The 16355-nt window shown below is 49.3% G+C and overlaps 1 protein-coding gene across 1 annotated transcript; it reads right to left on the reverse strand.

Moving 5' to 3' along the window:
• Nucleotides 1-354: 354 nt before the first annotated feature.
• On the reverse strand, nucleotides 355-15896 carry MCAT (malonyl-CoA-acyl carrier protein transacylase). The gene is made up of 4 exons (XM_052640051.1): nucleotides 15468-15896; nucleotides 14035-14122; nucleotides 5421-5638; nucleotides 355-1595 (listed from the first exon to the last, which is right to left on the reverse strand). Exons 1-4 carry the CDS (start codon nucleotides 15894-15896, stop codon nucleotides 1167-1169), a joined length of 1164 nt encoding a protein of 387 aa, XP_052496011.1. The 3' UTR covers nucleotides 355-1166.
• Nucleotides 15897-16355: the final 459 nt, after the last annotated feature.

Genomic DNA, 16355 nt, shown 5'->3' on the forward strand with positions numbered 1-16355 from the left:
TACACGTAAGAGACAGATAAACCACAACATCATTCTGAACAGCACAAGGAACAATATTCAGTTCTCCCGTGATTAAACCATAATGGAGAGAACAGGAAAAAGAATGTATATGTATATTAATATGTATGACTGAATCACTGCTGTACACCGGAAATTAACACAACTAGATTAGATTAGCTAATCTTCAGATTAGTAGATTAACTAGACTTCAATTAATTAAAAAAGAGACACCCTACCCAGGGTTTGACGTATGCCTACAGGACAGTGATGTTTAAAGACGAGCTCAGACATTTCATCCCCAGTGAGATTTTCCCAGTATCACTGTGTAATGAAAAAACCACCCCAGAAGTTGAGAACTGATCACATTTAATACTGATATTAGGAGTGGGGACCCCACGCTGTGCTCCCGGTGTGGAGCAGGCTGAGGATAATTTCGGTGGGCGGGCCCGAGCTGGACTCGGCCCTGGGCACACAGCAGGCACTCGGTGACTGCAGTCGGAAGGGGTGACGTGGGGGTGGGGGAGGACGCAGCTCCCACCTTGCTAAAGGGCCTTTTTCCCCACCAAGGCAGAGGCCACTTGCTCCCTGGCATACAGTAGGTACTCGATGCTTTCCGTTGGGTAAGTAAACATATGGGGCACCATCTCCCAACTGTTGAGTGATGGGGACCGAATGGCTGCCAAGGCCCGCTGAGTCCTAAAGCCCTTTGGATTCAGGGGCCAAGGAAGTAAGGTTTTGGCTGCACCGTGTCCAGAGGAGGCTGGGCCAGCAGAGGAGGGTGTCTGGCGCTGGCCTCAAGCCATGGCCCACGGCGCCCACACGGCAGCAGGCCAGGCCTTCCCGGGCCTCTGGACACTCTTGCCTACGAAGCAGCCGCCTGGGCCCTGGGGAGGCGACGTGGGCTGCCCAGGAGGCGGGGGTGGAACCCGCAGGTCTTCACAGGACCAGCACAGCTGCAGCCCCCAGCACTGAGGCATGCTAGGGAGAGATGGACACCAGCGTGTGAAGAAACACTCGCTTCCAGTACTTTCCACAGGGCATTCAAAGCACACTACTCTCCTGCTCACGCGGAGGCAGCGGCCTGACAGGAAGGCCAGGATGGGCTCAGCCCCCCGGAGCCCGAGTCCTCGGCCGTGGCTCGTCCACACCAGGGCCCGTGGGAGGCCCTACAGGGGCCCCTCTGCATCCTCGCTGGCCTCCAGCACCTCCACGTGGCTGTAGGACCTCCAGGCCTGCAGGTTACAGCTCTTCAGGATGGCGCCCAGCTGCTTCCCAGGCCCCACCTCGAACGTCTGGGGGAACACGGTGCCCTTCCTCCGCTCGTATATGGCATGCATCGTCTGCTCCCACTTCACCGGGGAGACCACCTGCTGCGCCAGCAGCTTCTGGATGTGTTTCGGATGCATGTACCTGTTCCCATCGACGTTCGAGTGCACGGACACCAGCGGCTTCTTGACATCAATCGCCTTTAACACTTGCGCCAGGGGCTCCACCGCCGGCTCCATGAGGCGGGTGTGGAACCCACCGCTAACCGGCAACATCTTGGTGCGTCTGAAGTGATACCTAGAGGAATTCTTCTGGAGAAACTGCAGAGCCTGGAAGAAAAACGAAGGGAGGTTTAAGCCACTGAGTCTCAGGGGAAGAAACACACAGCGAGGGGGTCATCTCTGCCTGACGCCATCAGTCCTCCGTAGAGAATATGCATCTCTCCATACACCCGCGTGTGTATTTCACCCTGCACAATTGCAAAATTGGTGTCCCGGAAGCCCTTCTGACCATTCACAAGCCCCGCCTGGGCAGGTGACCACCCTATGCCTGAAAGAGAGCCAAGACCGGGAAACGTGGTCCTGTCTCAGCTCCGTCACTCACTAGCTCGGTGGCCCCAGGCAAATCTTTGAACTTCTTTTATTCCATCCATGAAATGAGCACAATTTCATCTACTTCATAAGACTGCTGGGAAGTGACCAGACAGGAGGCGTGGAAGAATCTGATACACGAAAAAGCATCTAATCCTGCTACTCGTCATAACTGTTTAAGCCTGTTTCCTTGTTACTCCGTAAACTTCAAGATGACAATTCAGGAGGCTCCGAGTCTCATCTCACAATCCAGGGTCTGAAAGCTCTCATCTGGTGTTTCTCTAGAGAAGACCAAAGCTCTCCTTCCCTGCAGCCCGAAGCTACTCCCTGAAGGCTCCTCCGTCCAGAGGGGGCCCCAGGACTAACAGGCCCAGACTCAGAACCACAACATACTTGGCAAATATCTTTGAAACTGTGTATATTCTTAAGAGATCCTGTGCCTTCAGGACACAGCCCAAGGCCTACGACCCTGACAACCCTTCCCTGGGATCCAGCAAAGGGCTTCCTAGGCACTAACCCATTTGCTGTGTCCCTCCAACCTGACGCCACCCATGGCCTACTCAGAAGCTGGGCCAGCTGCTCCTGAAGACTCAAGGAAAGTCACAGTAGCTGACTGACCTTGGGAAATTTTGCTTTACCTCTCTCTGCCTCAGTTTCCTCACCTGTAAAAATGGGGACAACAATAGTTATCTCAGGACTATGAGAAGACCTATGCCTGGTATACAAGCTCTACAGAAGAGTTAGCAATTACTGCCTTGTTACCAAGCCCTGGGATTGGTAACATGAAAAAATATAGCAGGGTAGCTCTCTGTGCCCCCAAAGGGTCAGTTCAGTTCAGTTCAGTTCAGTCGCTCAGTCGTGTCTGACTCTTTGCGACCCCATGAATCGCAGCACGCCAGGCCTCCCTGTGCACCACCAACTCCCGGAGTTCACTCAGACTTGCGTTCGTCAAGTCAGTGATGCCATCCAGCCATCTCATCCTCTGTCGTCCCCTTCTCCTCCTGCCCCCAATCCCTCCCAGCATCAAAGTCTTTTCCAATGAGCCAACTCTTCGCATGAGGTGGCCAAAGTACTGGAGTTTCAGCTTTAGCATCATTCCTTCCAAAGAAATCCCAGGGTTGATCTCCTTCAGAATGGACTGGTTGGATCTCCTTGCAGTCCAAGGGCCTCTCAAGAGTCTTCTCCAACACCACAGTTCAAAAGCATCAATTCTTCGGCGCACAGCCTTCTTCACAGTCCAACTCTCACATCCATACATGACCACAGGAAAAACCATAGCCTTGACTAGATGGACCTTAGTCGGCAAAGTAATGTCTCTGCTTTTGAATATGCTATCTAGGTTGGTCATAACTTTTCTTCCAAGGAGTAAGCGTCTCTTAATTTCATGGCTGCAGTCACCATCTGCAGTGATTTTGGAGCCCCCCCAAAAACAAAGTCTGACATTGTTTCCACTGTTTCCCCATCTATTTCCCATGGAGTGATGGGACCAGATGCCATGATCTTCATTTTCTGAATGTTGAGCTTTAGGCCAACTTTTTCACTCTCCTCTTTCACTTTCATCAAGAGGCTTTTTAGTTCCTCTTCACTTTCTGCCATAAGGGTGGTGTCATCTGCATATCTGAGGTTATTGATATTTCTCCCTGCAATCTTGATTTCAGCTTGCGTTTCTTCCAGTCCAGCATTTCTCATGATGTACTCTGCATAGAAGTTAAATAAGCAGGGTGACAATATACAGCTTTGACGTACTCCTTTTCCTATCTGGAACCAGTCTGTTGTTCCATGTCCAGTTCTAACTGTTGCTTCCTGGCCTGCATACAGATTTCTCAAGAGGCAGGTTAGGTGGTCTGGTATTCCCATCTCTTTCAGAATTTTCCACAGTTGATTGTGATCCACACAGTCAAAGGCTTTGGCATAGTCAATAAAGCAGAAATAGATGTTTTTCTGGAACTCTCTTGCTTTTTTGATGATCCAGCGGATGTTGGCAATTTGATCTCTGGTTCCTCTGCCTTTTCTAAAACCAGCTTGAACATCAGCAATTTCATGGTTCAGGTATTGCTGAAGCCTGGCTTGGAGAATTTTGAGCATTACTTTACTAGGGTGTGAGATGAGTGCAATTGTGCGGTAGTTTGAGCATTCTTTGGCATTGCCTTTCTATGGGATTGCAATGAAAACTGACATTTTCCAGTCCTGTAGCCACTGCTGAGTTTTCCAAATTTGCTGGCATATTGAGTGCAGCACTTTCATAGCATCATCTTTCAGGATTTGAAATAGCTCTACTGGAATTCCATCACCTCCACTAGCTTTGTTCATAGTGATGCTTTCTAAGGCCCACTTGACTTCACATTCCAAGATGTCTGGCTCTAGATGAGTGATCACACCATCGTGATTATCTGGGTCGTGAAGATCCTTTTTGTACAGTTCTTCAAGGGTAGGAGGGGTTAATATTTTCGGTTGGATGGTGCTCGTTCGGCCCGCTCCGAGGGCCCCACCCTGCAGGAGTGCAGCCTGTGCCCTGAGTCTGTCTCTTCCACACCAAGGTTACTTAGCTGTCTGAGCCCTGGAGCAAAAGCCACGTGGAGCAGAGCCCAGCATAGCGAGCCATCACGGGGGGTGATCCACGCGTGTGGGCAGCACGGCGGGGTCTGGCCCTCACTGCAGCAGAGTCCAGCCTGACCTAGGGCTCCACACCCAAGACCACGCTCCATCTGTCTCCATCACCCCAAAGGACGTGCCTCCGGTGCGTCCTGCCTCCACCATCACGGGCGCTGGCCTCTCTGCCTCAGCTTCCTGCAGCTGAGCCGCCCTGCTCAGAGCACAGGACTGGCCGTGAGGACTGGATGGGCTGAGCCAGGACGGAGCAGCACCAGCCTGACTTCTGCACTCCACAGGCCCCAGCCAGGCGCATGGCACAGAGCCGGCCCTGCTGCTCGGGGCGCCTCTCGGCCTGGGGCACCCCTGCCCTTGGCAACCCCACCCTCTGCGCAGAGCCTCCTGGGCTGCCTCCTCGGCCCATCTGGTAGCCAGCCTGACCCCTACGGTGCCCTGAAACCTGGAGTCTTCTGTTCACAGCTGCCTTCCTTTGACGGCAGGAACCCTGGTTGATCTTTCTGTGTGTCCTCAGCCCGAGAAAGGATGTCGGCAGTGAGTGGAGGCTGGACCGAAGAAAGTGTGCAAAAACAGACACCTCAGGAAAAGCAGAGCGACCCAGCAGGAGGCAGCTGCTCCTCTGAGGAAGCGAGGGGACAAGAGGCTGTGAGGAGGCCAGAGCGTATCACAGGGAGGCCCTAGAGATGACCTGGTTCAGCCCCTTTACCTTCCACGTGGGCTGGGGATTTGCCTGGGGTCTGGTCGTCCCTCATCACTGAAGCACGTGGCGGAGTGGGGACAGTACCCAGCCTCCCCCTGGAGCGCTTGCCCCACCACAGACACGCTGGCCCTCAAACACTTGCCAAGACCAGGGCTGAACAGAGCACCCGTTAGGCTCAGTGGGGTCCCGGGTGTGGAGTAAGTCCCACCTTCTGCACCGAACTGGGTTCTAGGAAGGCTGCTCCCGCCAACACCCACCTCCAGGTGTCCCGAGATCACCCTGCAGTCAGGAAAGAGGTAGTTGGCCACCTCGCACACAGGGTTCTCTATGCCCCGAGTCTTGCAGTGTTCCTGGGCTTCCAGACAGGCGACGGTGAACTTGGACTGATGCTGGCCGAGGACGGACAACATGCCACTGGGCACAGCTTCCGAGGCTTCCTGCATGGCCTCAGCTCGAATTTTCACTGCGTACAGACCTACACGGAGAGAAGCGCATTTGGAAAAATCAGGGCACATGATGGAGAAGGAAGCCCAGGCCTGAGAAACAAAGCACAAACTCCACCCTCACTGGAGACACTGGTACTGGATCCATCACCAGTTCACAAGCCGCCGCTCTAGGGATCCGAACTGCAGAGATGGTCCCCCGATCATCAGAGAGCAAGGCATGGTCCCTGGCACAGTACAAATGAACCCACAGAGCTTCCTGCCTTAGAGCTGGCTGGTGCAGGATGGTGGTTCTTGACCAGGGTGATTTTACCCCCAGGGCGGTATCTGGAAACAGCTTTTGATCATCAGTGGGGTGGCGGGTGCTACTGGAATCTGGTGGGCACAGGCCAGGGATGCTGTTCAACAGCCTACAGAAAACAGCCCCCCCAAGTAAGAATCATCTGTTCCAAAACGTCAACAGTGCTGTTGAGAAACCCTGGCAGAGAGTGGAAAGGAAGAGACTCTGAGCTGCATCGCTTAAGAAAGTCATGACCTCCTTCCAGGTCAAATTTTTAGATAGTACAATGAAGACAATAATATCTAGCCTGCCTGAACTGTAGTGAAAACTGAGAACTACAAATTATTTTAGAGAAACGGTGCTGAACAAGGAAAATAATTAAGAACCTCTAGATGCCTGGAATGATGTACAAACAAGTATATGAATTTTAATAACATAATTATCGTAAATCAAGCATGACTGCCTTCACTGGAGAGCTCGACACTGGCAAGGCAGATGAGCTAGAAAGCAGGGCTCCCGGCTCAGTGCGGCTCAAGTGTGAAGTGGGAGGATGGGGCTGTGTGCCCAGGGAGGCAGCTGCCGTGATCATGATGTGAGAACAGACTGAACACGATTCACAACAGCCAGGACATGGAAACAACTTCAGTGTCCACAGGTGAATGGGTAAAGATGTGGTGCACATATATACAAGGGAATACCCCTCAGCCATGAGAAATAACGAGCACAAAGCCATCTGCAGCAATGGGGATGAACCCAGAGATTATCACGCTAAGAGAGGTAAGCCAGAGAGACAAATACCATATGATATCAGTTACACGTGAAATCTAAAATACGACACAGGGGACTTCTCTGCTGACCCAGCAGATAGGCACTCACCTTCCAATGCCAGGGACACGGGTTTGAGCCCTGGTAGGGGAAAAACAATACCCAGCTGTGGATGTGACTGGTGATAGAAGCAAGGTCTGATGCTGTAAGGAGCAATACTGCATAGGAACCTGGAATGTCAGGTCCATGAATCAAGGCAAATTGGAAGTGGTCAAACAAGAGATGGCAAGGGTGAACGTCGACATTCTAGGAATCAGCGAACTAAAATGGACTGGAATGGGTGAATTTAACTCAGATGATCATTATATCTACTACTGTGGGCAGGAATCCCTCAGAAGAAATGGAGTAGCCATCATGGTCAACAAGAGTCTGAAATGCAGTACTTGGATGCAGTCTCAAAAATGACAGAATGATCTGTTCGTCTCCAAGGCAAACCATTCAATATCACAGTTATCCAAGTCTATGCCCCAGCCAGTAACGCTGAACAAGCTGAAGTTGAACGGTTCTATGAAGACCTAAAAGACCTTTTAGAACTAACACCTAAAAAAGATGTCCTTTTCATTATAGGGAACTGGAATGCAAAAGTAGGAAGTCAAGAAACACCTGGAGTAACAGGCAAATTTGGCCTTGGAATGCGGAATGAAGCAGGGCAAAGACAAATAAAGTTTTGCCAAGAAAATGCACTGGTCATAGCCAACACCCTCTTCCAACAACACAAGAGAAGACTCTACACATGGACATCACCAGATGGTCAACACCAAAATCAGATTGATTATATTCTTTGCAGCCAAAGATGGAGAAACTCTATACAGTCAGCAAAAACAAGACCAGGAGCTGACTGTGGCTCACATCATGAACTCCTTATTACCATAAATTGAAGAAACTAGGGAAAACTGCTAGACCATTCAGTATGACCTAAATCAAATCCCTTATGATGATACAGTGGAAGTGAGAAATAGATTTAAGGGCCTAGATCTGATAGATAGAGTGCCTGATGAACTATGGAATGAGGTTTGGGACATTGTACAGGAGACAGGGATCAAGACCATCCCCACGGAAAATGCAAAAAAGCAAAACGGCTGTCTAGGGAGGCCTTACAAATAGCCATGAAAAGAAGAGAGGTGAAAAGCAAAGGAGAAAAGGAAAGATATAAGCATCTGAATGCAGAGTTCCAGAGAGGAGCAAGAAGAGATAAGAAAGCCTTCTTCAGCGATCAATGCAAAGAAATAGAGGAAAACAACAGAATGAGAAAGACTAGAGATCTCTTCAAGAAAATTAGCGATACCAAGGGAACATTTCATGCAAAGATGGGATCGATAAAGGACAGAAATGGTCTGGACTTAAAAGCAGAAGATATTAAGAAGAGGTGGCAAGAATACACAGAACTGTACAAAAAAGATCTTCACGACCCAGATAATCATGATGGTGTGATCTCTAATCTAGAGCCAGACATCCTGGAATGTGAAGTCAAGTGGGCCTTAGAAAGCGTCACTACGAACAAAGCTAGTGGAGGTGATGGAATTCCAGTTGAGCTGTTTCAAATCCTGAAAGACGATTCTGTGAAAGTGCTGCACTCAATATGCCAGCAAATTTGGAAAATTCAGCAGTGGCCACAGGACTGGAAAAGGTCAGTTTTCATTGAAATCCCAAAGAAAGGCAATGCCAAAGAATGCTCAAACTACCGCACAATTGCACTCATTGGAGAAGGCAATGGCACCCCACTCCAGTACTCTTGCCTGGAAAATCCCATGGACGGAGGAGCCTAGAAGGCTGCAGTTTATGGGGTCGCGAAGAGTTGGACATGACTGAGTGACTTCACTTTCACTTTTCACTTTCATGCATTGGAGAAGGAAATGGTAACCCACTCCAGTGTTCTTGCCTGGAGAATCCCAGGGATGGGGGAGTCTGGTGGGCTGCCATCTCTGGGGTCACACAGAGTCGGACACGATGAAGTGACTTAGCAGCAGCAGCAGCACATGCTAGTAAAGTAATGCTCAAAATTCTCCAAGCCAGGCTTCACCTATACGTGAACCGTGAACTCCCTGATGTTCAAGCTGGTTTTTGAAAAGGCAGAGGAACCAGAGATCAAATTGCCAACATCTGCTGGATCATGGAAAAAGCAAGAGAGTTCCAGAAAAACATCTATTTCTGCTTTATTGACTATGCCAAAGCCTTTGACTGCGTGGATCACAATAAACTGTGGAAAATTCTGAAAGAGATGGGAATACCAGACCACCTGACCTGCCTCTTGAGAAACCTGTATGCAGGCCAGGAAGCAACAGTTAGAACTGGACATGGAACAACAGACTGGTTCCAGATAGGAAAAGGAGTACGTCAAAGCTGTATATTGTCACCCTGCTTATTTAACTTCTATGCAGAGTACATCATGAGAAACGCTGGGCTGGAAGAAACACAAGCTGGAATCAAGATTGCTGGGAGAAATATCAATAACCTCAGATATGCAGATGACACCACCCTTATGGCAGAAAGTGAAGAGGAACTAAAAAGCCTCTTGATGAAAGTGAAAGAGGAGAGTGAAAAAGTTGGCCTAAAGCTCAACATTCAGAAAACTAAGATCATAGCATCTGGTCCCATCACTTCATGGGAAATAGATGGGGAAACAGTGGATACAGTGTCAGACTTCATTTTTGGGGGCTCCAAAATCACTGCAGATGGTGACTGCAGCCATGAAATTAAAAGACGCTTACTCCTTGGAAGAAAAGTTATGACCAACCTAGATAGCATATTCAAAAGCAGAGACATTACTTTGCCAACAAAGGTCCGTCTAGTCAAGGCTACGGTTTTTCCTGTGGTCATGTATGGATGTGAGAGTTGGACTGTGAAGAAGGCTGAGCGCTGAAGAATTGATGCTTTTGAACTGTGGTGTTGGAGAAGACTCTTGAGAGTCCCTTGGACTGCAAGGAGATCCAACCAGTCGATTTGAAGGAGATCAACCCTGGGATATCCTTGGAGGGAATGATGCTAAAGCTGAAACTCCAGTACTTTGGCCACCTCATGCGAAGAGTTGGCTCATTGGAAAAGACTCTGATGCTGGGAGGGATTGGGGGCAGGAGGAGAAGGGGACAACAGAGGATGAGATGGCTGGATGGCATCATGGATTCGATGGACATGAGTCTGAGTGAACTCCGGGAGTTGGTGATGGACAGGGAGGCCTGGCGTGCTGCAATTCATGGGGTCGCAAAGAGTCGGACACGACTGAGCGACTGAACTAAACTGAGGGAAACTAGGATTCCACATGCTGCGGGGCAACTAAGCCACAACTAGACAGAAGCTCACGCGCTATAACAAAGAGCTGATGCAGCCAAAGATAAATAAGTAAAATATGAAAACAACAGCTTAAAAAAGCCCCAACTCAAATGAACATGCCTCAGATACGGACTCAGACACAGAGAACAGACTACTTGTGGCTGCCAAGGGGGAGGGGAGGTGGGGGAGGAGATGATTGAGCATTTGGGATTCGCAGATGCCAACTATTATGCACGAGGATATATACTCAATATCCTGTGATAACCCATAATGTAAATGAAGATAAAAAGTATGTATGTATAACGGAATCACTTCACTAAAGAGCAGAAATTGACACAACATTGTAACCTCACTATACTTCAGAAAAACTGGAGAAAAAAGACTGGACTGGATTCATGCTATCCAATTACTGGATAGCATCGCCCTGGTCCTGGGCCTGCTCCCTGGTGGGGAGGAGATGACCAGATCAAGAAGCAGTTCAGGGGCGAGTCCGGGGTTTGATGGGACGACAAGGCCAGGGGAACAAACCCTGCGCCCTTTCTCTCAACACACCTTCATTCACCCAGCACTGAGTATGTCTGTGCTGGAGTTTCAGCCCCTTACACAAGCAGAACTATGGAGCAAACACATTAAGAGCCCATGTTAGGAAGCAGGAGAGAACACACAGCAATGTGGAGGCCCTCCCAAGCAGGCATTAAATAACTGCAAGCTGTCAACTGAAAAAACACATCAATAATCCTGCAAATTGTGTACACATTAAACTATATTTCTATAAAATATCTTTATTAGGATATAGAAATACGAAAAGTTTTCTCACTTTTTTGACCAGGCTTTCTTTCTATAATGCTTTTTTAAAAAAGAGGTGAAATTCACATAAAATATAACCAGTTTTAAGTGCATAAATGCAGCAGTATTTGTTGTATTCAGAACATATAGGACTTTCTTGGTGGTCTAGTGGTTAAGAAGCCACCAGCAAATGCTGGGACACGGGTTCAATCCCTGGTCTGGGAAGTTTCCACATGCTGTCAGGCAGCTAGGCTTGCATGCAGCAACTACTGAGCCCACACTCGAGAGCTGGTGCTCTGCCACGTGAGAAGCCTGTGCACCACACCTAGGGAGGAGCCCCTGCTCGCCACACCGAGAGAGAAGCCCGCGGGCAGCAGCAAAGACCCGGCACGGCCAAAAAACCCTTTCCATCAGCCCACAAAACACCCCATACCCACCAAGCAATCACTCCCCATTTCTCCTTCCCTCCACCCCCAGTAACCTCTAATCAGCTGTCTATGAATTTATGTATTCCGTACATTTCATAGAAAAATAAGTGAGCTTTGTGTCTGGCTTCTGTCACCTAGCATGTTTCTGATGTTCGTCCATGCTCCCACATCAGGATTCTATTTCTTTTTATGGCTGAATATTCCACTGGGTCGATCTACCGCAATTTGTTTATCCACTCATCTGATTATGGACATTTGGATAATTTCTGCCTTTTGGAAATGAATATGAATAACGCTGTCACAAACATCTGTGTGCAGGTTTTCCAGTGTGGACATGCGTTTTCATCTCTTAGGTACAGACTTGTGAGCAGAACCACTGGGCCACACAGCAACTCCACGTTTACCTTGAGGATCCACCAAACTGCCTTCCACGACGGCGGCGCTGCCTTATATTTCAACAGTGTGTGAGGTTCCTACATCCTTGCCAACACGTACTATTTTCCTCTTGTTTTTTAAATTAAAGCCATCCTGGTGGGCATGAAGTGGTACCTCACTGAGCTTTTGATTTGTATTTCCCTAATGGTTGGTGGTCTGGTATTCCCGTCTCTTTAAGAATTTTCCACAGTTTGTGGTGATCCACACAGTCAAAGGCTTGGGCATAGTCAATAAAACAGAAATAGATGTTTTTCCGGAACGCTCTCGCTTTTTCAATGATCCAACGGATGTTGGCAATTTGATCTCTGGTTCCTCTGCCTTTTCTAAGTCCAGCTTGAGCATCTGGAAGTTCATGGTTCACATACTGTTGAAGCCTGGCTTGGAGAATTTTGAGCATTACTTTACTAACGTGTGAGATGAGTGCAATTGTGTGGTAGTTTGAGCATTCTTTGGCATTGCCTCTCTTTGGGATTGGAATGAAAACTAACCTTTTCCAGTCTTGTGGCCACTGCTGAGTTTTCCAAATTTGCTGGCGTATTGAGTGCAGCACTTTCACAGCATCATCTTTCAGGATTTGAAATAGCTCAGCTGGAATTCCATCACCTCCACTAGCTTTGTTCATAGTAATGCTTCCTAAGGCCCACTTGACTTCACATTCCGGGATGTCTGGCTCTAGATGAGTGATCACACCATTGTGATTATCTGGGTCGTGAAGATCTTTTCTGCATAGTTTTTCTGTGTGTTCTTGTCACCCTTTCTTAGTATCTTCTGCTTCTGTTAGGTCCATAGCATTTCTATCCTTTATTGTGCCCATCTTTGCATAAAATGTTCCCTTGGTATCTCTAATTTTCTTGAAGGGATCTCTAGTCTTTCCAACAAACTGTGGAAAATTCTTAAAGAAATGGAAACACCAGACCACTGCCTCCTGAGAAATCTGTATGCAGGTCAAGCAGCAACAGTTAGAACTGGACATGGAACAACAGACTGGTTCCAAATCGGGAAAGGAGTCTGTCAAGGCTTATATTGTCCCCTTGCTTCTTTAACTTCTATGCAGAGGACATCATGCAAAATGCCAAGATGGATGAAGCATAAGCTGGAATCAAGATTTCTGGGAGAAATAGCATTAACCTCAGATATGCATATAACACCACACTTATGGCAGATAGTGAAAAAGAACTAAAAGAGCCTCTTGATGAAAAGTGAAAAAGGAGAGTGAAAAAGTTGGCTTAAAACTCAACATTCAGAAAACTAAGATCATGGCATCTGGTCCCATCACTTCATGGCAAATAGATGGGGAAACAATGGAAACAGTGACAGACTTTATTTTCTTGGGCTCCAAAATCACTGCAGATGGTGACTGCAGCCATGAAATTAAAAGACACTTGCTCCTTGGAAGAAAAGCAATGACTAAGCTAGACAGCATATTAAAAAGCAGAGACACCACTTTGCCAACAAAGGTCCATCTAGTCAAGGCTATGGTTTTTCCAGTGGTCATATATGGATGTGAGAGTTGAACTATAAAGAAAAATGAGTGCCAAAGAATGGATGCTTTTGAACTGTGGTGTTGGAGAAGACTCCTGAGAGTCCCTTGGATGGCAAGGAGATGCAACCAGTCCATCCTAAAGGAGATCAGCCCTGAATATTCATTGGAAGGACTGATGTTGAAGCTGAAACTCCAATCCTTTGGCCACCTGATGTGAAGAACTGACTCATTTGAGAAGACCCTGATGCTGGGAAAGATTGAAAGCGGGAGAAGGGGACCACAGAGGAGGAGATGGTTGGATGGCATTACCGACTCAATGGACATGAGTCTGAGTTTGGGTAAGCTCCAGGAGTTCATGATGAACGGGAAGCCTGGCATGCTGCAGTCCATGGGGTTGCAGAGTTGGACACGACTGAGCAACTGCACTGAACTGAAGGACTGTAACGTGATGGCTGAGATGTCGCACATCTTGTCCTGTACTCATTGGTTCTTTGTAGATCTTTAGAGACATGCCTATTCAAGTCCTTTGTACTTAACTATAAGCAAAATGTTGACCTGTTTACACACAAAAACCTTAAGAAATGAAACTGATCTCAAGATCAAACACTGATTTATTCTCTTTCACTTAATGAGTATCTACTGAGCGTCCATCACATGACAGGCACTGGAATGCGCTAAAATGCCCACGAACAGTGGGACAGACAGAAGCAAGATGCTTTCACAAGACTAAGAGGAGAAAGAAACTCCCTGATAAGTCCTTCAAGCTTCGAATCAGGTGAAGTCTGGTCCTCAGGTCCCACTGTCATCCCCACCCATGTGTCCCCTTCTCTAAGCCCTGAGTAGGTCCACAATTGTTTTTGGCGGTGCCCCTTGTCCTCAGCAAGACAACACCCCATGCATAAAATCAATTCCCTTCCCGGGTACCTTCAGAAAATTCCATGGCTCCAGCAAACACCAGGGCTGCAAACTCTCCCACACTGAACCCAGCAGCAGCAACACAGTTCTCAATGACCTGCAGTGACAGATGCAGAGGAACATGAGGCCACGTTCTCAGGGGAGTTGTCGGGGGCTCCACACTCCCGAGCCGACAGTGTTCAGCAGCTCAGTGAGCCAGGTTCTGCTGGCCTGGTGCTCCAGCTAGAGGACGACACACTGAAGTGGCCTCAACCATCACTGACCAGCCCTTTACTGATGCGGAACTTCCCTGGCAAGGGAGGTCAAACCCTGCCTCTGGACTCCGTGGTTAAGCTGTGACTGCAACCCAGGGCTCTGGATTCTCCTGCTTCTGCCTCTCAGGCCGATGGAGACAGAGGGCACCAAGTACAGAAGTTAAGTGCATCCCCTTCACAGTCACAGAGAGCAGGATTTGATGGTTAGCCTGGGAGAGTCCCCTAGCCTCCTCACCTCAGTTATTTCATCTGTGAAATGGGCAGAGCTCAACCTACCCCCACAGGGTTGCTAACAGAGAACTACATGGAGATAAGGCCTCTAAATCGCTCAGCACAGAGCTGGCCCAGGACAAACACTGGGTAAATGTTATCACGACTTCACAGGACCCCTTAAGCTAATTACTATCTCTGCCGTCCTCTTTCCCCATCCATAAAATAATGCTACCAACCTCTCAAGGTTGTGGTGAGGATGAAATGGGGTAAAGTTCTGTCTTAACATGTTTTGATATTAAATCATCCCACAACTTCAAGTGAAGGGATACTTTCATCATCTTCTCAAGGACCCTTCATGAAGGTTCATCCTTCTAAAACTGTTTAGTAATTCATTAAATGATTAAGGATCACTTACAATTGAAACCGGCCATTCACTTCCTTCACACACTAGGCAATTTCCACAGTATATTTTATTCTCTGTTATCTATCTCCTTGCAACGAGATCCAACCAGTCCATCCCAAAGGAAATCAGCCCTGAATATTCACTGGAAGGACTGATGCTGAAGCTGAAACTCCAATGCTCTGGCCACCTGATGTGAAGAACTGATTCATTGGAAAAGACCCTGATGCTGGGAAAGATTGAAGGCGGGAGAAGGAGACCACAGAGGATGAGATGGTTGGATGGCATCACCGACGCGACGGACATGAGTTTGAATAAGCTCCGGGAGTCGCTGATGGACAGGGAGGCCTGGCGTGCTGCAGTCCATAGGGTTGCAAAGAGTCGGACACAACTGAAAGACTGAACTGAACTGATCTATCTCCCTGCCCTAAAACGCAAGCACCGATCCTCGTTTTGATCACGCCAGTTTATCTCCTGCGCCTACCGCAGCGCCTGGCACAGGTGGGACCTCAGGAAGGACCTGCCAAACCGAAGTGGACGCGGCAAGCCCGACAGGAGGGAGCCCCAGGCCTCACCGCGGGCTGCAGGTGATGCAGTTTCTCCACGGCGGCCAGCGAAGCCACGAAGACGGCGGGCTGGCAATGGACAGTGCGGTCCAGGGCCTCCCGCGGCCCGCGCAAGCTCAGCTCCAGCAGGTCGTAGCCGAGCACGCGGCGGGCGGCGTCGTAAAGCTCGCGGACACGCGGGTAGCGGAGCAGCCCGCGGCCCATGCCCACCACCTGGCTGCCCTGGCCGGGGAAGAGCAGCACCGAGCACTGGCCCGGCTCCCGCCGTCCCGCCGCGACCTCCGCGTCCCGGGGCCCTCCGTCCGCCACGGTCGCCTCTCGCAACAGCGCCGCCACGTCCACAGCAGCCGGCGGAGGCCGCGGGCAGTTCGAGGAGCCACGGCGGCCGCTCACGCTTCGGGCCCAGGCCCGAGCGGCCCGCGCGACCCGGACACTCATGGTGAGGGAACCCGGCCCCCACGCGCGTAACCGGGGCGACCGAGACCCGACTTCCGGAGGCGCGGCGCGGTCCTTGATGTATTTCCCGCCGGGCGGGCTGAGGCACCCTCGGGGAGAAAGGTTCCGCGGGTACCAGTTCCGGCCCAGGCTCTGAAACTAGTGACTGGTCTCTGGGGATCCGTGGGGGCACGTGCTTAATTAAACCTGCGCGGGAAAGAAGAAAACACCACACCGCACCCTGAGCCCTCACAAACATTTATGGACTAAGCAACTTAACGCAATGTAATATTCAACCTAGCGGTAGACAAGTGCTTGAAACGCTTCCATGTTGCTTATTGTATTTGATTAACCGTGCTGCTGTGCTCTCTTTTATATTAATAATTCCTTCAGCCCAGACACACTGTAAGCTTTCAGTACACATATGTTACATTGGACAGAGCCCTGGAGATTTTTCAGACA

Source organism: Budorcas taxicolor, chromosome 5 (genome assembly GCF_023091745.1).
Source record: "Budorcas taxicolor isolate Tak-1 chromosome 5, Takin1.1, whole genome shotgun sequence".
Lineage (NCBI taxonomy): Eukaryota > Metazoa > Chordata > Mammalia > Artiodactyla > Bovidae > Budorcas > Budorcas taxicolor.